The 25,321-nt window shown below is 36.6% G+C and overlaps 1 protein-coding gene and 1 long non-coding RNA gene across 2 annotated transcripts in view; one reads left to right on the top strand and one right to left on the bottom strand.

Annotated features, from left to right (window-relative positions):
* The window catches only part of LOC128013667 (uncharacterized), a 189,216-nt gene that overhangs the window by 45,897 nt on the left and 117,998 nt on the right, over nt 1–25,321 (top strand). The gene's annotated exons all lie outside the window — the stretch shown is intronic.
* The window catches only part of LOC128013666 (transient receptor potential cation channel subfamily A member 1), a 166,095-nt gene that overhangs the window by 20,778 nt on the left and 119,996 nt on the right, over nt 1–25,321 (bottom strand). Inside the window, exons 5-6 of the mRNA XM_052596794.1 lie at nt 3,085–3,203; nt 2,736–2,898 (exon numbers count right to left, since the gene is read on the bottom strand). Of these exons, the coding sequence (XP_052452754.1) occupies nt 2,736–2,898; nt 3,085–3,180 (259 nt within the window). The 5' untranslated portion in view covers nt 3,181–3,203. The remainder of the gene's footprint in view (nt 1–2,735; nt 2,899–3,084; nt 3,204–25,321) is intronic.

Raw genomic sequence — 25,321 nt, forward strand, 5'->3', positions numbered from 1 at the left:
TACCAGGCAATTGTGAGCATGTCACATGAAGCCAATAATTGGCAAAATTATAAATGAAATGTGCAAGGTGTGATTTAAAGCTCAACTATATGGGCCAAGTTGCAACCTCCCTCTGGAGTCGATTAACGCGGATACGCGTTTTGAGTCATTTTCTCCTGATAACCCCCGAAAAGAACTTAAATTAAACGTTCAGCTTTAATCGTACAAATAAGAGCAATACATCAATCAAATCTGTAAAGGGTCTACTTTTTTTGTATACAGACATAATAACAACAAAACGTTGTGCACTTATAAAATAAAGATAACAAACAAGGTGCGCTGTCTGCAGCCTTTGTCTCCGCTGATCTTCTTTTACAAACACGTCATTAAAATGAAGTGTAACTCCGTGAATACTCAACGAAAAGACATGAGAGAGATATCTATAGAAAGCTTGACATGTTTATTTTTAAATTAAACAAGTGCCACCAAAAACTGATATTCTGTAATAAAGTAATCCATATGAAAACAATGCGATGTCTGTTTTTCATGTCTCCCTTCATTATATCTAATGTGACCACACCCCCGCGCTGAAGCTCTATTCAGATTCAAACTGAAGCGCGCGGCTTGAATACACACATAACAGAAGAAAAAGCAGCCCAGTGTTTCAGAAATCTGTATTTGTCAAGTTTAACATTAAAAACAGATGCAGTAGTGTACATAATTTTAATATTGTCGACATAAATGTTTTAAAAACAAATTGTCGATAACATGACTGAGCATCACCAAAGTCCCTTTCAAGGGCCTCTGGGCAGGTCAAAAAAGACCAAATCCTTTTTAAACATAAGTGAAAAAAAAGTGACGTGACATTCAGCCAAGCATGGTGACCCATACTCAGAATTCGTGCTCTGCATTTAACCCATCCAAAGTGCACACACACAGAGCAGTGAACACACACACACTGTGAACACACACCCGGAGCAGTAGGCAGCCATTTATGCTGCGGCGCCCAGGGAGCAGTTGGGGGTTCGGTGCCTTGCTTAAGGGTCATGATATTGCTGGCCCGAGACTCAAACCCACAACCCTAGGGTTAGGAGTCAAACTCCGACCAATATTCACACAAAAATCCCCCAACAAACAATTGGGGGGAATTCTGAAATCTCAGAAACTGCTCACTGAACTCGCAATTAAATTAAATATTTAAAATAAGCAACAAAATCTCAAATGAGCTACCCCATGAATGTTGTTTCTTATGCTCAAATAGCATTTAAAAAGCGTAATTTTGCAGGCTAGACTATCCAATGCATGTGAGCAGTCATAATGCTCTTAACACTGCAAATGAGTATTAGCTGGCTTCTATGGGAACCGGAGCTTATAACGGCTGCTGCAGTGACACAATGACTTTACCAATCAGCGATTAGCTCTTTCATCTAAAAGGCAGGACTTTTGCAGTTTCTCCCATTCGTATGTATAGGACTGAACCATCTCTGTATTGCTGTAGTCTCTGGCATCACTAGCCCTTCAAGTTTTCTTAAGGTCAGGGTTAGTGGTTAGGGTTAGTATTTGGTTCAGCATTGTGAACACAATCAGCACTGTGGTTGACATTGACCATTAAAATCTTTAGAATTGGCTGATGGGCGGTGTTTGCACTTTTATTCTTGTATGATATGTATTTAGCTGGTTTGCCAACTCATCTGCCATTCTAACCAGCTAACAAGTGACCAAACACAGACCAAACTGATCATCTTAGACAATCTGGGAGACCAGCCTTCCCACCTTGGGCTGGTTTGTTTATTTCAGCAGGATATTGCTTTGTAATAGATGTAATTAGGATGAGAAATGTGCACTCTGAATATCATTTGGCCTTTTTCCATGGTAGCGAGTGAACTGGTGGCTCTGTTTTGTCGATGATTTATTGAAGTACTGCATTCACAATAAGCCTCCCTGTGACGTAAGTGTGTGATCCCTGGGGAGATTATGTGATAGTTTTATAATCATTAGAACATAATGAGACATTGACCTGATGTGATCTGAATAGCAAAAGACTGAGGTGAATAAACAAAGCCTAAGGACAAGGCCTTCAGAACACATCTATATATGTACAATGCAATTAGTGCAAAACAAAGTCTCAAGTGTAATTTCTCAAAATATGTTGTTTGTCATGATGGTTAAAATGTCATTTCATGCAGATTAAGTAGATGATTTATTTGCGGCCTCAAAGCTGGATCCAGTTGCTTATTTCCTAGAACTGGAAGTTATTTTCTTCCTTTTTACTTTTCCAAATCTAGGTTCATCTACAAACTGTCAGTTAGGGTTCATTTAAAATGAAAACCTAACAGTGTACTCTTAGTAGACATCTAGTTGCAAATGAATGAGAATTAGTTGACATGTAGTTGCAAAGTTACTTATAGTAAGTAGAATGTATAAAGTGGACTATCAGAATAAAGTGTAACCTTCAAATTATTATCTCAATTTTTTACTTTTTATTTATTTGAGCTTGTAATATTTAGCCAAAATATAATAACTCCATCTTCTTTCCTTTGACAGGACTTCTCCAGTCATGTAGTCCACTTAAATGTGATCCATTTCTTTTGTCACGTTCAGATAACCGATGGTTAAACCAAAGTCACAGCTCTAAATTTTTTCCTTTTTTGACAATCTGTTTCATGTTTCATATGTTGTCATAATACGGAAATAAAGATCAGTCGCTGCTATCTTTTCATCAAACCTTTACAAACTTGTCAAGGTGTAAATCTTACCCTCATGCCCCACGACAGAAACAATGAGGCGAATTATGTCCACGTTTCCTCCGGCTGAGGCATAGTGTAGCGGACTAGCTCCATTCTCATCCCTCAAGCTTAGCTGTTCCGGACTTTTCTGGCTCCGGTGGTCGATGGCAGAAGCCTTCCCTTTAAAAGCCAACTGGCAAGAGGAAAAGATTATGGAAGCATCTTGCCAAGGAAAGGAGGCGAACACAATGTAATAGAAGTCAGATCCAGTTCAACCAACTGCTATTGTACCGGATCATATTCCATAAATATTTGTACTCCCCTCCACCCCCAGCTCCCCAAAAACACACACAGTGTATAAAACAGAAACAACATCCACCTCAAACACATCTTCAGAATCCAGGGCTGTTTCCTCCTCATTTATCACACATCTGTGGAAGCTGTTTCGCCTCACAAACTCCTTTCCAAACTGCATTTGGTGAGCTTAGTGGGGATATTCTGTAAGGACAGGTCAGTCGTTGACATTAATAACATCCTCAGAATGGCATTGTTTGTGTTTGCTTCAATGGCTGCTTTTGTGTGCTGAGGCTCAAGGTTGAACTGAGAGCAGGTGATTGGACCTGCACACAATAACCTCGCCACAAGGCGAAAGTGACAGCGATGCCAGCCTGCCATGCAAATTCTCAGAGGCTGCGAGTGTGAGTAAAGCATTATAGCAATAAAGCCATTGTCACATATGGTGTCTACTTAAAATGAAGACTGGATTCTTTAATGAGGGTGGCATTACTTTTTGAAAGTGTGAGTCGAGATTCATTATTTATTTTGAATTTTGGGGGAGTTTTTACCATGGCGCATTGATTATGCTCACATTATTAATATCCACATTGAATATCACATTGTCCTGCATTAAACAAGCATTGCATATATTAAATTTAGAATCAAAGTTATAGACTGTGGGCAAGAACTGAATTTATTTAAAACTATTCGACCTACTGTAAGTGCAACAGAATATGCCTGTTTTTGTTGTGTTGAATTAGACTAGAGCAACCCATTTGATAATTTTGCCATTTCTACACAAGCTACTGTACTACACTGAAGCTAGAGCAAAATATGTTTTCATATATATAGTCAGACAGACACATGATAGATATATAAAGCAGTCATTACTCCGGTCTTCAGTGTCACATGATCCTTCAGAAATCATTCTAATATGTTGATTTGATTCTCAAGAAACATTTCTTATTATCATTGTTGAAAACAGTTACTGCTTATTGCTTTCTTTTTCTTTTTTTTTTTTTTTTTGTGGAAACTGGCATTTAAGGATTCTTTGATGAACAAGAAAGTTCTAAGAAAAACATTTATTTTTAATAAAAATATTTATAACCATATAGATGTCTTTTTTTACCACTTCTGATCAATCTAATGATGAACAAAAAGCATACATTTATTTAAAGTAATATAATAATAATAATCTTTCTGACCCCAGAGTAAATAAAACCAGTATTACCAAATTAGGTAACACTTTATAATAACTGCATGCTATTAATTATTAGTTAAGCATTAGGAAACAGTTAATTCATAATTTATAAAGCATTAATATACATTTATAAGCAGTTTACAAATACAGATATAAATGCTTTATACCTGATTTAAAAGCATATCTATAATGTATTTAATAATTGTTTTTTCATACTTTATTAATGATCAATTTATCATTTCTAAATTAAGTATAGCATTATTTACACACCAGTTATTAAGGAGTTGTCAGTGGTTCATAAGATCACTTAGAAATTGTAAGTAAATGATTAATAAACTATTTAAATGTGCATTCATACTTCTTTTTATTCAGAAATATAGTAATAGTTACTTATAGTGTTAATAAATGGTTTATTAACATGTATTTCTACTGTAATTCAGGGTTAATTCATGTAGTTGTTTGTCAACTATTTTTGTGAGCTCATCTAAAGTGAGGACTATTTATGCCTTGTGAAGCTTTTACAAATGAGATTTAAAGGCTGTTAATATTTCTATGTTCTGTATCACTGTGTTGTGTTTTTTTCTGTTTTTTGTTTAGAAGATAACTGAGTCTTTAAATATCCTTTATAAATGCTTTACAAGGCATAACTAGTCCTCACTTTAGATGAGCTCACATAAATAGTTAACTGACCACTACTAAATGCTTTATAACTACCTGAATTTACTACGTTTCTTGTGATCTTATGAATCACTGGCAATTCCTAAATAACTGGTTTGTAAATAATAATATACTTCATTGAGAAATGATAAATTGATCATGAATAAAGTATGAAATTACACATTATAGATATGCTTTTAAATCAAGAATAAAGCACTTATATCTGTATTTATAAACTGATTATTACTGTATATTAATGCTTTATAAATTATGAATTATCTGTTTACTAATGCTTAATTAATGATTAATAGTGTGACAGTTATTATAAAGTGTTACCCAAAATTATTTTTGCTATCAGAGTAGCATTTAGCTATAAAGACATGACAGAAAAATTGAAAATACATTCACGCTATAATTCAAAATGAACTAATCTAGATAAAACAACTTTAAATACATTGATATACTGTAACATTTGTTTTGTTCAATCAAATGTTCTGTAGAGCAAAAATTGTCTCTCTTTTGAATACCACCTATTTTTGACTGTCAAATATTAGGTCACGGCTCATGGCCATGATGTAAACTAAAGGTTTTTGGCTATTTGATTTTATTACTTTTATTTATTTTTTAAACAGGTTCATGGAAATGAACAACCCAAAAGAAACATGAAAATAATCATGAAAGTTGGCAATTAATAACAAAGTTAACATGTAAAATTGAATATGTTGTCATGTTGTACATTTATGACACCATCCACATGTTTTTTAAATTCAGATTGAAGCAATGCAACCTTCATCTTTTGTGTAAGACCATTCTTGGAAAACTGTCCAATTTAGGAACTTTGTCATAGAAAATCTCATTTCCATCCAAATGCATTGTATCCTCTGTCAGATAAATGCACTAATTGATGGATTTCCGTCTGTGTAATTTGCAGCAGACACAGTGTATATACAGGAAGACTTTTCAAGATGAAGCACTAAAGATGGTTGCAAAGCACTGAACAAACACTGCTAAATGAGACAGACCTGGACTGCTATAAACGCAGCAGTATGTTCTTGGAATATGGCCTGTCGCACAGGTGTGCAGAGATGCACATTGGTTTCTTTTGTTTGTGTTGTCATCAAATCAGTTTTAAAGTCATCTTACAATTCACAACATATAACAGAGGAAAAAATACATTGAAGTTCTGCTAAATTAGTTCATTATCTATAATGTGATCACTGGTAGTCTTTATTTCATCACGCATGCAAGCTATGCATCTGTTAACACTGACCTCAACAATAGATTTGTTATTAAAAACTTGCCAAAGTATAAGAAACAGTAAAACATCATAATAAATAAACAGATAAACCAAATATATATATATATATATATATATATATATATATATATATATATATATATATTTACAGGCTGTACTTAAATGCAATATAAAGGCATATAATGGCACATTTAATAATTTTAACTGAACATATATTAATCATACATCATAATATCTCTGTTCTGTACCACATGCATCACAAACTACTTATTAAAATGGTTGTTTATTAGATGGCATAAAGAAAAGGAACTCTTTCCTACCTACGTAGATGATGTGTGTGCTGAGTTGGGTGCTGTGGTCTGGCTCTCTCGCTCTCTCTCTCTCTCTCTCTCTCAATATGAAGTGAGTTATATACTGTGCTGGTTGAAGGAGATCCAGTTACAGTGGCTCTCACTCAGAGGTAATGTCATCTGATGCAATCATTAAAGGCCATGTTAATTTGCCATGAGATTTTAGTACTTCAAAATGCTTATGGGAAATGTAAAAGTACATGTCTGGACAATGGCCTGTGGTTTCATGCGTTATATTACTTCCCAGAACTGAAAAAAGTGCACTTTCTTGTGGCTTCGCTCAGAGTAGATTAAAGTTTCAAAAATATGGATTGTTGGTTTGTCAATGGTTAAACCTTTGCATTATTTAAAAGATAAAATTGGAAAAGTACAAATAATATTAAAAGATGATGACTTTTTTATGTGCGTTTTCCCCTCATTGATTGTAGCTTCCACATATTAAAATGATTAGGAATAGAATATAAATATAATCTAATTTAAGTATTATAATAATATAATATAATACTTATGATTAAGTATTTACATCTATTTGGTTTTATATAAATAATCATTGTCGTACAGTATGCAATACATATTTAATACATATGTAAGTGTAGTTTTATTTCATATTTAATATACATTTACTATATGTTAATTACAGTCCCATGACAGCTCTAAAATTATTGTAAATATATTTATTCACAGTCCTTAGAAACAGGATAAATCTGTTAATTGTGAACGCAGAATTGTGAAAATCAGTTAAAAAGTATGAACATGCATCAATTAGTTAGAAGATTTAATAAGTTAAATGTATGAGATTGGTTTACATAAGTTAAATTGGATTCACTGATGAGAGATACTGTACATAAACCTGGTTATTGTGTATTTAAAAAGTATAGTGTATTCACAATGTTCAGTAATGTTATAACAAATCTAAAATGAATGTTAGATGACCTTAACCCTTAACAAAAGGGTTATAGCATTGTCAAGCTCACATGCAAAAACTCTGCCTTTAATATTAATCATATTTTTGAGGCTTGTCTTCAAACTGGCTGCCTTTTGTCCCTCGAACCTCCTAACATGACCACGCGTGATCTGATAAAGCTCACACTCCAATCTGTCTCTAAGGTAAATCCCCTTGATATTTTATCTCAAAGCAGTCCTTTGCTACAAGATCAAATCAAGCCGGACTCAGCTGGACTCCCCAGCCCGTTGATCGCATGGATTATACAATATTCATTTGGGAAGGGAAAGGCTGGAATTAAAAGTGGGCATACTCTTAATGAAGAAGGATTATTCGATGAAATACATCTTTAACTAGGGATTATGCTGCATCATGGGGAATATCAAGAATTACCGTATTCTCCCTGTGGATGGGGTGTGCTTGTTTACTACCCACTACCTGCCTTCCTACGATTTCAACAGATGAAGTCATATATTTCAAAATGCATGAATGTTTTACATAATACACCACAAGCGTTGGTTGCAAGTGTCAGGAAACTAGGTAATCAACATGAGCAGTTTGTAAAACTCATCTGCAACTTTCATTACATTGATAGTCTATGAAATACTCTCGAGTGGGCAGAAATATTTATGAGGTTTGTGCAAGTGAGTTTTGAGCGGCTGCCCCTACTTTATGATTATTTATAAACATAAGAGAGAAAGCTAAACACAGAGGCATACTCATCAGGCTCGTGCTTTTTTACCATGTCAGATAAGGACAAACAGATTGTTCCATATCCATCCATTCCACTTCAAGTCCATTCAAATATTTGTATCTCATTTATCATTTCAAATGAGAGATTGTGATTCTTATAATAAACAGTGCCCATCACAAGAGAATTGGTTTGTGTGCGTGTGTGTGTGTGTGTGTAAAAATTAGAGCTTGTTTGTTAATGATGCACTATATTCCTGTTAGTAGAAGAAAAAAAATGATTCCCACTGAATTTTAGATTATGTGTTAATAACATCCTTTAGTATTTAGTATAAAATTAATACCTAATTATATTTATATATTTATATTTATATCTAATATTTAGTAATACATTCATATCTAATTTATTATGTAACCAAATTACATAAACATAATATATTTGTCATGAATAACTCATATTTAATATTATAAACTAATAAATATTGATATTTTCATGTTTAAATTGTTTTCTAAAAGAAAAAAAAAGTCATAGTTTTTATATAGAAACATTTGAACTTGTTTGGAAATTATGCACTGTATTGCTGTAGGCACAGGCAGACAGACAGACACACAATCCGTTAGTTTTAATTAAAATCTTAATAATCTACCCTTGGTATCCATAGTGTCCCATGTTAGAGATTCTGTTTCAGAGGCTCTTATTAGCTTAGCTGGTGTGTATTAAATATCTGTTGGGTTTTCTGAAAACACCTGTCATGATCATGTGCAAAACCATGCCTGCATGTTTGCCTTCCCCAAGGTCATATTTCAGTAATTTCCTGACAGTTTAATTACTCTACATTAGTATCCTCACCACAAAGCAAATAAAATCACAATGAACACCATAAAAGGTGCAACGTTCCTTTCATAAAGATCCACCTGATAGGCACTATCATAGAAGTCCAATTTTCGTAATGACAATTAAACACACCATTTTTCCCAACCTCCCATCTCGCAGGCTTTAAATATCACTCATGTTCTGATAAATGTTCCCAGTTGTCCTTACTGACCCATAGAATATTAATATATAAGTGCCTTTATACTGTAATAGGCCAGTTGGACTGTATGAAATGCTTTTCACAGAACAATGAAACACGATCTAAACCCATGTAGAGATTGTCATCTGCAAACTCCTCCACAATTCCCAAATGTCTTTGAAACTACTTTTTAAAAGACTCAGGAACTGAGCATTATCAGCTTTATATCTGCATAATTGTGAATCCTACGAGAGCAGAGAGCACTCTGGGCAAAGCTTTTTGCTAGTAGTTTGGTTAGTACATTGACACTGACGTCCCAAATGGACGGGTGATTATGGTAATAATCTGCACTTGCTGTATTTACAGAAATGATTTTATTCCTGCAGTGAGCTACATGTTAGATTCACCACCAAACTGCTTGCATCCACATATATTATGCATGCTTGTCTTGAAAAATGCATACAAAAATATATGTTCATGTCATTAACTTTAAAGCTAACACACATTATAGAATTCTGTCTCTTGGCTCAATGTCTGATCCTTTGACTTCCTAAGACCAGACTGAGGTTTGAAACCTTCTGACCTGATCATGACACTCTTTTTTATAATTAGCTGAGCCACATTCAAAGGGGCTGTAAAACACTGTATAAACACACACCTGCAACCTCATTAAATCAGCATAAATGCACCACTGTGTCTGTGTGTTGTTCGGCAACCATTCTGCTAATATACAGTTCAACACAAATATTCAGATGTGTGCAGCGAATTTTATGGAGGATGAAACTGTTTCATGAACCAGTAGCCTACAGTGCTTCTGTGGCACAAAGGCTGTGTCTGAATTTTATATTTAAATAATTTTCCACTGATGATTCAAGAGAGTTTTGTGCAGTGTAGAGTAGTAGTACAATTGCAGACATGGTTTTATGTTTATGCAGCGCGATACGCAATCAGTAATGATGTCAACTTGATGCAGCAAATGCCTTGTTTGTAATGGGTTTTACAGCTTTTTTCTCATTGTGCCGGAAAACGGCATTACAGAATGGTAAGGGGTGTAACATTTCTATCACACGTTTGAGGTATTAAGCCAATCACAATGCACTGGATAGCTTGCCAATCAGTGTATAAAAATCAATGCATTTCAAAAAAGCAGGGCATTGAAGAGCAACAATTAATGTACATTATATGTAAAATAATGTTGTTGTTTTTTGTTTTTGTTTTTTACTGCATAAACACATTGCATTACACCGAATACACAAAATAATGTTCTTTTTTAGCAACGTCATATGACCCCTTTAAAGAACTGCATTACTTGATGGAAGAATGATTATTTTATATATTTAATCAACAATTTATACATTTTTTACTGTGTGTTTACTTTATGAAAACTTGCCTTTAATAAGTAAACACTCAATGTTGTGCCTAACAACAACTCTATGATTTAAATTTGTAATTTATGATTTAATGATTTTAAATTACTGTAAGTATCTGCTTATTGAGGATTTTTTGCTTTATTTCATGATCTGTAAAAACCTGTTCACATTTTCAACAACAACTATAGAGATAACGATAAAGGTATAGTTAAAAAAAAAAATACTAAAGAATAGCAGTCCACACCACAGCTATAACGATAAAGGCATAGAGAAATGATATCGTTGGAATCACTTTAAGAACTATTTTTTCCAGTTGAAGTATGAAAAAACATTAACACCCAATCAGAATGAATCTAGTTATAATGAGCTTGAGAATTTAAAGTGGCAGATGCACTAGCATTTAGAATAAAGAAATGATATCATGTAGAGCAGTTTATAGCATTGTATATAGTAATTTAATTATTTTATAGTCAATTAATTCTAGTAAATCAATTCATTCTAACTGCTGGTGTGGTGCTGGCTTGGAACTGCAAGATATAGAATAAAATTTTATGGGCTTTCCTATTTTTTATTTTATTTTTTTACCTGCAAATGTGGAAAAGCTATCGGGAGTTACAAACAGTATGTATTATACTGTATATGAACATGCACATATGAAATAAACTGATGAGGATGGAACAACAAAAAGTCCAATAAATACAGAACAGTCAATTAAAACTACTGAGTAAACTGTATCTTATTCTTATTGAGCCAAGCACATAACTTAATAAACAGAATGAGTCAAATTATAAGGGACAGGAATTTGAGAACAGGAAAAACATTTTTTTTTTTTTTTTAATTTAGCAGAACCTTTTACCCGCAGCATCCTACAAAAGAGGAGTAATAAGAGTGATGCTTCATGAAAGGATGTAATAACATTACAAATCAATTAAATCTGTTCCTACCAGTGAAGTATTGGTCTAATACACCAATCTGAAAAAGACAAACAACTTAAAGTCAAAGATGTGTTGGTTGTGCTTACTCATACTTACTCATACATGTTAATAAGATACTTCACTTTAGGTGACGTCACACAAAAGTGATCACTCTATCATCTCAAATGGGTTTCATTGTACAGTATGGTCTCCTCTGGTTGGAATAAACTTTTGAATAGCCTGCTGGAGCTTATTTTACTATGTAATACTTTTAGTCATATTATATTACATGACCAATGATCATGCATATGATATACATGTAATGACTGATCTCATTTGAGTATTCAAATATAATTGAAATGGTCAGAAAAATCTAAATACACCAATGTTGTGTGACTAATACTCTATTTGGGCTACACTGTAGCATGAACATTTAATATTGATATACATATATTAGCAAACAGCTGATTCATTGTTGATTGATTCAGTGATTTGAATGAATTGGTTGAGTCAAAGTTTCATTAGCCCACGCATAAGCATCCAATGAACTCTGGGTTCGAGCCAAAAAATACAAAACCTTTACTCTGTTTATTATAAGTAAGTGTGAACATGTGAAATATACCCGTGCTACTCAAGACTGGATTTGTGGTCTGGGGTGACATATATAATTAGTGAATTAGTGTTCCTGTAGCTCAAGTGGTAGATCATTGGGTTAGCAGCGCAACGTTGTGGGTTTGATTCCCATAGAACGCATGTTAGGTAAAAAGTGTTAGCCTGAATGAACTGTAAGTCGCTTTGGATAAAAGCGTCTGCTAAATGCATAAATTTAATTTAATAAATAACCCCGATAGTCATAGAATACATGATCACCCAGTCACAGATCTATACAGGTGGAGCTAGGGAAGGAGGAGAGATACTGAAGCAAGTACAGAAGAGAGCCAATCAGTTGTGCCTAAAGATAATTATGTCAATATGTCTGATTGAGTTAGACCTATCCAACTGCACCATCTAGAGTTTCATGCCAAAACTTTGGTTATGTATGTTTTAGGGGTGTGACGAGATCCGATGTGATGATATCGTGACGATATCCTCACCCAGGCATTTCAAATATATCTGCATTACACTTGCCCTTTCACCAGTGGTGATATGTAAGATATTTTATGTTCACAGCAGGCAAGTGGACGCCTAATAAGCGGGAAAATTACACAGTGTAGTCTTTATCCAGTCGAAAAAACAAAATTCAGTTTAATGCGGAATGTCACAGAATTTGTCAAACTTTGAATTGATAAATCAATCAAAAGTAGGTCATTACACTTCTAATCAAATCCTGATATGTGTCTGTTAATATAAAGACGCAAAAGTCGATTTAAATATGAATCCTGCTTGTTCTGCGTGTCTCTGTTAATGAATGGTGAAGACATGCGGTTTCAGAAGAACACCTGAAGCTTGCAGTGATTTCAGCGTCTGTCGTCTCACTAAATGAGGTCAGAAACACATGAAAAACATCTCCAGAACTGCTCTATGAGTCACTTTATGAGCATCTGACCATTTGATTTGAGTAAAACTAGCTTCATATCACATACATAGAACTGTAAATGTATTAGCGGCAACCTGTTAAAATAACATTATGTTACTATTTTTTAGAAGAAAGTAAACAGCCTACTATCAATTCTACTACTACTAAAATTAAAAAAACATTATTTTTTAAGGATTAATCACACAACATTTCTTCCATGTATTCATTTTAATAGTAAATCCTCTTTGTTTGCTCAGATATAAAGTTTACTTAATTTTCATTAATGAAATTCATGTTTTATGCCTTCATTTGATAACCAGAAAGATGTAAGGGAAAACTTTAGGGAAATATTTTAAGGGAAATACTTTAAGAAAATTTTATATTAATCAATTAAGTTGTTTAAATAATTAGACATGCTAAAACAGAATTTAGTTACAATAATACATATAAATAATATAGTGAGGAAAAAATAAAACATTTAACAGGGCCCTAAACAAATGTTAAATAAATCGATGGGAAAATATATATGTTTCATGCTTTTAATTAATTAGACATGCTTGTTAATTAATGCAATTAAATCTAACTATTAAAAAGGAGATGAGAAAAAGCAATACAGAACAATACATATGAAAATAAATAAATAAATAAATGTATGAAACAATCTAATGGATTTCATAGGGCCCTGTTTTATTAAAGTGGAAATCAGTCTACCAAATAATAAACCTGACTTACTGCTTCAACTTCCACTTTAATTTTGGATTTTTGTGTTGTTTATTATTTATTTTTATTTAAACAAATTATAATTTTTGTGCACTTACTTGCCTGTCAGTTGAATTTGTGGCAAAACATGTGTTTACATGTTGTTTATTATTGCATACATTTTTAATTTCAAAATACACATACAGTACATTTTTTGCATTTTTCAGTTGAATAAAAGACTGTTTTTCCCTATATATTTCATCATTGAGGATTTATTTTTTAAAAAGTCTAAAAATCTCATCTCGTCTCGTTCTCGTGAACCCAGTCTTGTCTCTCGTCTTGTCGGATAAGTGTCTCGTCACACCCATGTATGTATGTATTTATTTATTTATTTTTCTATTTATTTATTTAATTTTTAAATGATATTACCCAAAAGTAATGATATTATTTAAAGTACATATTCCATACACTTCCATATATGACTCTTCATGACAATAAGTCATGGAAATATGTGCTCTCTCATATTTTGCTGTTTTGCAAGACTTTTGTAAAATCTACAGGATTAGCATTGGGAATTACCGTTTTTCATTGTCTTTCATCTAAATCTCTTAAACTGTCTGTGCGTGACAACTAGCAGTTTAAGGAGGATATTCCACTATGTCAGCCAGAACCTTTGAGCTGTAAGTCCTCTTAATTATCTGTAGACCTGTACTTACTGATGTAGCTGCGAAAACGCAATTGAGAAAATCTCAGACAGGTTAAGTGCATTACAAATGCATGCACGAGTGATCATTTTAATATACTAACGCATATTTTCCCAATTAATTCCCAATTAAAATCAAATAAAGCAGAATCGATACGAGCATAGGCTGGGTCTTTCATTGAGAGCATTTGTTAACTTGTCTCAAACCCCTTCCACCCACTTTAATCTTATTTTCAGGCACACCACCATCTGTCTCCTTTACACTATCCCAGGCCACTTACTGAGAAAAAGCAACTGACAGTGAGACTTTTAGTAGCGTTAGAGACCATATAACCTCTGCACACTAAATACTCTGCTTTATTTGGCAGGAAAGGTATGAATGGACCAGCTCGACATGCAATGATGTCAAGTGCGCAGAGTATTGAAAGACATCTTCCCCCAGTACAGAGTCGCTTATAGAGGTCAATACTAGAGGTCATGAGTCCACTCAAGTTTATGATTCCTTTCAGGCTTTATAATAAGGAGTGTGGTATACAGTTTCATGACACTGGTGATAGAAAAACACTTTCTGTACACGCTGTTCAAAGCGGACTATTTTTATCTCTCGTTCTACAGGAAAATCATATAGCTGTGCAATCCTCTATGTGTGGCCAGCCCGATGACCGAATCCCTCTCACACCCTTCCTGGACCCACGAGGACACCAGCATGCATGCACGGGGGAAGACTTGAGGAGTGGCGCTCTTGCCATTTTAACAGCGGAGGTGATGAGGCTCCAATCGCTTCAGGCGTGCCTCATCACACGCTGCCAGACCTGGACCAAGAGGTCCTGGATGATTCTGCGCCCCTCCTCTCTCACGAACCCACTCCTGTCGGAAGCCTGGTGAAGGGTGGTGTTTAAGGGATGGGGGGATGATGATAATTAGGTGGGAGGCAGTCGACTCGTCACAATATATATATATATATATATATATATATATATATATATATATATATATATATATACAGATAGATAGATAGATAGATAGATAGATAGATAGATAGATAGATAGATAGATAGATAGATAGATAGATGCATCTTTTTATGTTATGACAGTTTAGTGGCCCATTTTTCATGATTTTCCCATACAGACACACACACAGGCCCTAGTATTAACCTTTAAGCTATGAATATTAAAATCAGTTGAAAGGGTTTGTGTTTCCATATGGCTAGCGAACAGCTAATAGCTAATGAGCACATCTCCACCTTGTGGACATATTTTGACAAGCAATTAAATGAGAGTTGAAGAGCTTGATGTTTAAAATAAAGAAGAATATTTTACATTCAGAATAACGTAAGATTTAAAACATATTTTTGCGCTCCCATGAAGCTCTTCTGTGCATGAGAAGTCCTATTTGAATTGCAAATACACCCTAGATCAAAAATAAGTACAGTTTCTCAGTGCTGACTCAGTGCGGACACTGTGAGTTTGTTCCATCTGTGCACTCTTTGAAATTACTGCAAGAGTTCATAAACACGCTGGTTGGCCCCTTAACATCTGCATACAAGATGACAGGCAAGAAAAATAAAAAATACATCAGATTAAGTTTTTAAGGAAAAGTCCTGACACTTTTTTTTCATTATGGCACTTAACACGACCTTCGTATTTTTAAAAGATCAAGCTTGAAACAAAACGCTGACACAAATCTGAAAAGAGCTTGCATATAAATAATGCCCAAAACATGCCTCCTCAGCACATTATAAATAATGAACATGGTTATATTTCATGAAAATTTATACCCTCTCACAAGTTGCACAATCCGGCATTGTGGGCATCACGTTATTACCCCTTTTATCACATAAATAATCACAAGTATTTAAGGAATTTTTTTTATGAGAGATTAGATTGATTGGCCAGGCCTTACACAGGAGGTGTTTCAGTGCTAGATACACTTCATTTTCAATGTTAAAGATGGTGCTCATCTTCCAATACCGAGCAGCTTCCCACATGCAGAGCCCAGGAAGAGGTTAAGCACAATGTCCTGATGTAGAATCATTATCCGACCCAGGATGAACAAGCCATATGAAATAAAAAAGTTTAAGAAGAATTGGGTTTAGTGTATGTGTATGTGTGCGCTGTACAAGGAAGGTTGAAGACTTTGACCCGCGTGTGGGTATGTTCTTCCTAGCGTGGGATGTAGCGCCATGGGAGAAGACGTGCCACCCGGCTGACCTTGCAGTAAAGCATGCAATAATTTATTCATTGCTTATCGTACTGGTTTTGCACACGCTGATGCAAAGGAAATGTGCTTTTCCCCTCACTTTCTGCTGTTTTAATAGGTTCCCTCTGAATCGTTCTTTGAACCGGTGTGGAGACCTATTGATTTCATCTCCATCCTTGCTTGAGAGCACCCAGATTGCGATCTTCATTTGCAATCTAATCTATTGGTTTTCAGTGGCTTTTTCTCCCAGTGAGATTAAGTGAAAACTGCCTCTCCCCTTTTGCACATACGCCGGCCCACCCTCGTAGTAAAATCAAAAGTCACCTTTACATCTAATTATTAAACTGCAGTTCCTCCCAGAGCCATTAAAATGCCCCTTATCTGAGAGTGTCCAGCTGGCAATGCCAGATAAATGGCACACTGTGAATCTTCTATAACTTTTTTACAATAGCAATCAACTGAATTGTCGACAGCCGTTAAAACAACATATTCACTAAATGAAGAACATAATATGTACATTATATATATAAATGTTATTTAGTATAATGTATAATATAAAAATCTAGAAAAAAAACTATAACTTCCATAAATATATAGTCTCTTATGCTCACCATGAGGCTGCATTTATGTGCTCAAAACTACAAATATTGTAAAATAATATTACAATTTAAAATTACTGTTTTCTATTGTAATACATTTTTTATGTAATTTATTCCTGTGATTCAAAGCCAAATTTTCAGCAGTTATTATTGCAATCTTTAGTGTCACATGATACTTTAGAAATCCTTCCAATATGCTGATCTGATGCTCAAGAAACGTTTCTTATTATTATCAATGATACAGCTGTGCTACTTAATTAACTAGTTCCTATAATGCTAAAACACTTCTGACATATAGGCCTCCACCATATACACTATGATATTTGCAGTGTTTCTATATACAGATCTTATGACATAGCTGCAATATTTTAAACTTTTATTGAACCTGTTGAAAGAACACAGTTAATTAATTTAATATATACTTAACTGTATGTTAACAATAAAGAGAGAAAATACCAATAAATACGATTTCAGTTAACTTCTTCATTTTATTATGTTCATTTGATTTAATTTAGAGTAAGATTTTTTTTTTAAATATCAATTAAATATATATATAAATATTTAAAGTCATCCTCTGATAAGTTTGCCGTGGCCCTAGTGGGTTTCAGCCTTCTGGTTAAAAACCTCTGTGCTAAAATGGCGGAAAAAATGGTCAAGAACTTTCTTGGTTCCAATAGCACTTACACTTGAAAAGAGCCACGGTCAGGTTTCTTCATTCAATACAATACACCGTCATTTATTATTTACAGACAGAAAAAAAAATTTGCTCATTTTGTTTAAATTAACTGGCTACTCACTGTTTCCATAACTTCGAAGTTTAATGATACCAGTCTATTGCATGCAGAATTGAACACCAAGATAAACATTTGATTAAACATTCAGGGACACGCACTCTGTGTAATTAAACTGTATTAGGTTAATTACCTCTCTCTCTCGACAGTCTAATTAAGTAGACGGAGCTTGTCATCCCTTTAGGTGTGGGTTACATAATTAGGTGTACTCTTACAATTATGGCAAGTACACAGAGAGGTGAGTCGCAAAGACTGTGATCCCTGAAACTGACCTTGGAGGGGGGGATAAATCCAGAAACTTCTTCCCATTCCTCAAAGAGGAGCTCACTGCAGGCTATTTCTAATAATGCCACCCTTTTAACACAGCTGTCCATCATTATGACTGGCTGATGGGAAGGTTATTTCACAACAAGCACTGAACTAAGTTAGGTCAGTATTGCCTCTCATGGTGTTCAAATCGAGCTTTGTAGTTCTAGCGGACATTCGATTTTCATCTCAACCGTGCTTACACATGCAAGTGGAGGAAGAATGAAGGATTAGATCCAGGACGTGCATGTGACTGTTGGGTCGTCTGACACCCATTGCAACTGGAGGATAAGATCAAACAGGCCACAAAAGTATCATTACATGTGCTGTCAAGGCCACTGATACGTGTCTGTGAGCATGAACAGGCTGCTTACGCACGTAATCAATATTAATGAGGTAAACATTCCACTGATTCATTTTAAATGTATTAATGAGATAACTATTCTGCTGATTTATTTTAAATTGCTTTACTCATTCTTGTAATTCACTTGGCTACAAGGTATCATTAAAGTTTAATGATGCTTGTTGCAAACAAAGTTAACTGAAAACACTTGAATGTTAAAAGTGAAATGTGTAAATTTTTCCTGAAAATACTTTCTCCTATCCCTGATTTATTTGCAGAGAAAAACATACACCACCGCTCAAACATTTGGGGTCTTTAAGATTGCTTAAATGTTTTTGAAGGCAGTCGCTAATGTTTAAAATATGCCTGTACAACTGCAATTACTTGATGTAAAATATAGTAAAATCAAAATACTATTCTTGTGATGGCAAAGCTTAGTTTTCAGCAGCCATTACTCCAGTCTTCAGTATCACAATCTAAATTGTATTTATTTTTTTTGACTAACTTTGTTTGCAACAAGCATCTTGAAACTTTATTGGATAGATCTTTTATAGACCCAAACATTTTGATTTGGTTTGAACAAAACCAGTATGACAATACTGATGTATTAATTAAGCAGTTTTCCTTAAAAAAAAAACATTTTAACATAAATATAAATGTCTTTAAAATAATAATAATAATAATAATAATTATATATATATATATATATATATATATATATATATATATATATATATATATATATCTCCACTGTTTGTCAATTACAGCATTCAGCAGTCAAATATTTCAGAATTATGAATGATATTTCCTAATAGCCATCTGTAGCAATGCTGTATATCAGTTCATTAAACACACATACATATATAATCATTATACAAATATTTATAATACTGTAATATTGTTGCAAAGTTTATCTGTTTGCAAGGCAGATTGTCTTATATGTTGTAACAGACCATTTTTATATTAATTTAACTAATTGTAAACATATTTATTTATTTAGTGACTTATTTATTTAGATTTATTTAGTGCCTAACTGTTTATTAAGCAGGATAATGTACAGTAAGTAATCATTATTTCAAAATAAATCTCTTCATGGTGATACAAGTCGACAGTCATTATCCCTGTATATTATCCCTTACATATCATCTTACCGTGCTTGAAGCAATTAAAGGCCTTGGTATGATGCAACACCAGTTTTGAGCTAGAAACCAGAAACTGATTGCCCTATACCACTTAAGGACAAGCTATCTGACCCACACAAGCCATTTTCAGCCTCATCATCATCAGATTCAGTCACAATGATGTTATCAAACAAATGTATCAAACTTGAGGACTTTCCAAATTAGATAAGAAGATTAGATGCACTTATTCTCCCATCCATTGTTAGCCTAAAAAGCTTTTGTCAACCACAATGATGGCACAAATAAGACTCTCTGTCTGACCTTTTTCCAGATATCACGGGGCACATCCTTGGCTGTCTGTACAAATGAAGACTGCCAGCAAAGCAGATAGGAATGGCAGAATGTCAGGAAGTTCTCCATTGCTGTGATATGACACTTATCTGCTGGCAAACCATAAATAACGAGCCCTCGTTCAACAGAAACCAGAGCCCTGACGTTTTGCTGCCCAGCCAACACTGACCTAAGCAGATAGGAGTTTCAAAGAAACTGGACCCTGATGATTTTTGTTTACAGTCAAGTGGAAATTATTTTTTTTTTATGGTCAAAGGTTTTGATGAGCACTGAGAAATTTCTGAAACACAGCAGAGACATGAATACATGAATACATAAATAAACTTACATTCCTCTAAGCATACAAACAAGAGCAAACTAAATGGTATAATACAAAGCACAGGTGTGTGGTGAAATGTCTCGTTTATGTATGGTATAACCCTTGTTCCCTTAAGGAGGGAACGGAGACGTCATGTCGAATGACTGGCAAATTGGGATCTCGATTAGAGAGAACAATCTACTTTGAGTGTAAACAAAATGATCCAATGCACACTGGCATGTGATTATTGCATCCAACTGCTGCTGATCACAGCGTTAGTATAAGTAGGCAGCAGGTGCATAACATCTGGTATCCCGGCCACTCAGTGTTGGTACAAAAGATATGGTGATGGATGCAACACTTATAGTGAGCTCGCAACCTAAACAGCAGTGCGCACCCTGTGCCTGATAAGCCAGGGTGATGGCATCCACTATCCAGTGGGCCATCCTCTGCTTAGAGACGGCAATCCCCTTCTGCCGGCCTCCATAACAAAGAGCTGGTCTGAGGTCCTGAAGCTTTGTGTCTGGTCTACATAGCATCTTAATGCTCAGATGGAACAGAGCAAAGCTAGGGCTAGGTCTACTTCCTCCGGGGGCAGTGCTTGCAGGCTCACCACCAAATCCCTGAAGGGAGTAGTGGGAACCTTGGGTAAACTGCCGGGCCAGGACCTCGCTGGCAGAGAGGCTTCTGAAGAGGCAAACAGGGTTATCTGGGAGTCAGCTGGCCCCAACTCTAGGCATGAATCATCGACCAAAATGCATGCAGGTCCCTTACCCTCTTGATAGAGGCCAGCGCAAGCAGGAGCAGAGTTTTCATTAGTCTGTCTGCAAAGGCTTAAATAGTCCCTGCTGTAGTGTTGTGAGCACTAGAGTCAGGTCCTAAGAGGGTATAGAGGGTGCAAGACTCTGTTCGGGCATCTTCTGGGGTCTTCCATTCGATGAACAGATTCCACTTCCAAACATAAGCTGTTCTCATAGACGGTGCTCTCGCTGAAGTGATGGTGTCAACCTCCTCTCGAGGAAGGTCACCTAGAACCTAAGTGTCACATCCAGGGACCAGACATTAAGTTTTCAGACATGGGTGCCATAGTCAGTAGATCCTTACTCTGAGGAATCGGCCAAGGAGTAGCTGTCAAGAGGAGCATTAGTTCCAGGAACCAGGTCCAGGTGGGCGAGTATGGTGCACTTACAGGACCCGCTCCTCATCCTCCCTGACCTTGCACAGTGTCTGTGCAAGAAGGCTTACTGGGGAAATGCATATTTGCGTAGGCCTCATGGCCAGCCGTGTGCCAGTGCATCCACTGGCTGTCAAAGGCTTCTGGAGAGGCAAACAAGTCTACCTGAGCGGCTCTGAAATGTCTCCGAATCAGCTGGACCTGGGGAGTCTCCATTCTTGTCGGTTGCGCCACAGCTGCCATATGCCCCAGGAGCCTCTGAAACTGTTTCAGATAGGCCACCATCCTGCTCTTGAATGTATTCAAACAGTTCAACACCTTCTGAGAAAATTCCTGCATGAGTTGTGCTGTCTGTTTGATCTCCATACCAAGAAAAGAGATCCTCTGCGTCGGAGACAGTTTGCTCTTTTCCCAGTAGACCCAAAGGCCCATCCGGCAGAGGCGCAAGAGCACCAAGTCCATGTGTTCACACATTTTCGCAACGTGTTCACATATTTTAAGACACAGGGCAACAGGGACAGTCAGGAGGGCAGGACCTCATACTGATATGGTGCTAGCTAGGCACCCATATTCCGTGCAAGCGGGACCAACAAAACTGGCGCCGTACCCACAGGGTGCAGCGAGGTGAAATCCAGGGACACAACTTGGGCAGCTAGTGAGGGGACCAGAGAGGGGTCTGAGTGAGTGGTGCGAAGCTGAGTAGGGCCTTCAATGGTGCTCTCAAACCACCCGCTGCTGCCTGGTGAAGGTGGATGATGAGTGTGGTCCAGTGTTGGTTTACCCCCAACTCTCCGTACCCTCCTAGAAAGAGAAAACCACTCTCTCATTGAGATTTCCAGATTCTCCACCCAGCCCTCCTCACCTCCTGCCTTCACCATCACCTAAGAGCAGCTTCCTCCCTCTCTGGGTCGCCTGTCAGGTGGGTGTAACCAGCAGATGGGTGGAGGCAGCAGCTGCCAGCATGGACAGGGTGTGCGCCTCAGTTTGCTTCAGTGCACCCGAGAGCTGTTGGGCCAGGCTCTTGACCGCATCCCCAAAGAGGCCAGTCTGGGACACAGGGGCATTAAGGAACCAAGCTTTGTGGGCGTCCCTCACATTGACCAGACACAGCCTGTTTTGGCACTCCTAGACCACCAAAGTGGACACTGCACAGCCCAGAGACCGCACAGTGACCTTCGTCACTTGTAGGTAGGGCTGGGTAAAACAATTTATTTTTCGGTTAATCGCTTTTTAAAATGTGGTTAATTCAAAATCGATTCTCAAAGGCCATGAATCGATTTTGATCCTTATTTATTTCCTCAAACATTGAACAAAAGATTAACGTTAATCTAATTACTATTATTCTCCACTAGATGTCAACCTCTTATTTGCCTTGCACAAAGTTACCAAGGAGCGAGAGGAGAACCTGTCTTTCATTCATTCAGTGTTTAAAATGGCAGTATAAGGTGCTTTGTCAACGTTGAAGCCACCTTCACATAGAAATTCAGAGGTATGGAAGCATTTAGATTTCGCAAGCAAGACGACATTGATAGTGTTGTGAACGAAGCTATTTGTGTGATTTGTAATGCAGGGGTGAAATGCTGTAGTAATACTACAAATCTGTAAAACCATTCGATGAGACATCACCCAGACGTTACAACACCCCCACAGCCGAGCACACAACTGAAGATTTCTACGGAGCCCAGCACGTCACCTGTAGGAGAAAACAAATACAATCCGTGGCGACTGTTTTGCAATCTGCCCCCTCAGTTTATAAACCATACTCACAAATTCTTAAACTGTTCCCTCGGTTTAACAAATCGTGCAAACGGTTACATTACATTAATAAACCATACCCACGAATTTCCAATCCGTGCGCTCAGATCTGTAAACCGTACCTTAGTTTTTTTAATCTCTACCCAAGAATTCATAATCCGTGTGCACGCTTTCGCAATCCGTTCCCTCGGATTTGTAAACTGTACTCACGGATTCATGCAGCAAGCTCCTAGGTAGCCTACGTGTTAATTTACTGTATTATTGAAGATGAATATGTGGAATATGCCTACAGCAAAGTGTCTTAAGTGATTCTCCATCAAGTGTAGTACGAGGTGGAATACAACGATTTAATAAGAAAGATGTGCATCAAAAGCTTGTTTAATTTGTGGTAATCTTAGCACTTGATTATTATTGTATAATAAACCTGGAATTGTGACTGACTCTGGAGTAATTTGTTCTTTTGTAAGTCGTTTTGGATAAAAGTTTCGTATGCATAACCTGTATAATAATATATAATAATGATAAAAATAATAGTTATCTTTATTATTTTTATAGGCTAAATAAATGAGTGCACTTAAGAGAAAAAAAATGTTTGTCATAAAATAATTCATGAATGCTTTATTTTAAAATAACCTTTTACATTTTTGGAAATGTTTGTGTAGGCTACTATTCCTTGTTAACATGAAGACTTATTTGGGTGATTGTATTATACCAAGCTTCCACTCACCAGGGTTAGATACACGCTTCACTGTTTATGTTATTATTAAATAATTAGGCCTAATATGACATTCCATTCAGTTACAGAGCAAATAAATGACAACATGACCGGGACATTATGTGTTTTTTATTGCTTTTTACCTTTTTTTATTTTCCTTTAGAAAATTCAGGGAGTTTTCTATTCTTATTTTTAGGGTCTATTTTAGGCTATAAAACACAGGCAGCAGTGTCTTATCCTATTGGTGATTAATGTAAAATAAACACTAAAAAGAAGACTATTTTGTGAGTGCTGATCATGGTCTCATAGAATGCTGTGACGAGTGGGGCGGGGCCAAGGGCCGTGGGAACGAGAAGATTGGAGATGACCGACACCTGCTCGACCCACCGGTCTCGAGTCCCACGGAGGAGATGGAAGGATATAAAACTGAAGCGAGTGAAGGACAAGAGAGGACCAGGCCTGGGCTTTATTTTATGTTTTTATTTGTGCGCATCAGTTGTCCGTGAGGGGCTGATGCGCTGTTTTGTGTTTATTTATAATTATTAAAGTTTCTGTTTGGTTGTCCGCCCGTTCCCGCCTCCTTCTTCCTGATGATTATGGAGTTTTTATTATTACAGTGGTGCCGAAGCCCGGGAGAAAGAGGGACGCACTGCTGAAGATCCCTCGCCGCTGTGGTGAATCCGCGGTGCCATCAAGCTGGCGAGGAAGTGTGCCACCATGGATGCTCGAGGCGGTGGGCTGGAGTGAGTTGCCGGGGACGGGCAATGTGGAGGGGCGGCTGCCATCCATGAGGGAGAGGAGGAGTCGGCGGCGTTCGCCAGGGGGCCGGAGCCTGCTGTTTCCGTGAAGGAATCCGGGGGAGCAGGGAACGGGGGACTCCTGCTGGCTGCTCAAAACCGGAGGAGCTGTTGCCGCCCAGCGGGCGGCGGAGGAGTGTCGTGCCATTTGCCGAGGGCCGTCCAGTGCCACCGCCAGGCACCGCGGAGGAGATCCCCCAACAAGTGGAGGGCCAAGCAGCAGTGCGTCGGGGAACCAGAATCTATTTTTTTTTTTTTCTCTCTCTTCTCTGTCGCTCCTCCTTCCATCTCCTTTTCTCTCGCCTGTCCTACCCCCAGGTTCCTGCAGGTCCCTGTGAGCGGTTTTTGGTCATACAGATAACAGTAATACATCCTTCAAATCTGTAAAGACTCAACGTTTATTTGTGTGCACTCACAATAACAACAAAACAAGCTTTTATAAAATAATGAATGCAAACATGATGCGCTTCCTGCCGTCTCAGTCTGTGAACTTGAGAGCAAAACTCCATGTATATCTTTGCCTTATGGGCATTAAAAATACATCTACATAGAGTCAAATGTCTACTTTCAAATGAA

This window comes from Carassius gibelio, chromosome B24, assembly GCF_023724105.1.
Source record: "Carassius gibelio isolate Cgi1373 ecotype wild population from Czech Republic chromosome B24, carGib1.2-hapl.c, whole genome shotgun sequence".
Classification (NCBI taxonomy): Eukaryota; Metazoa; Chordata; class Actinopteri; order Cypriniformes; family Cyprinidae; genus Carassius; species Carassius gibelio.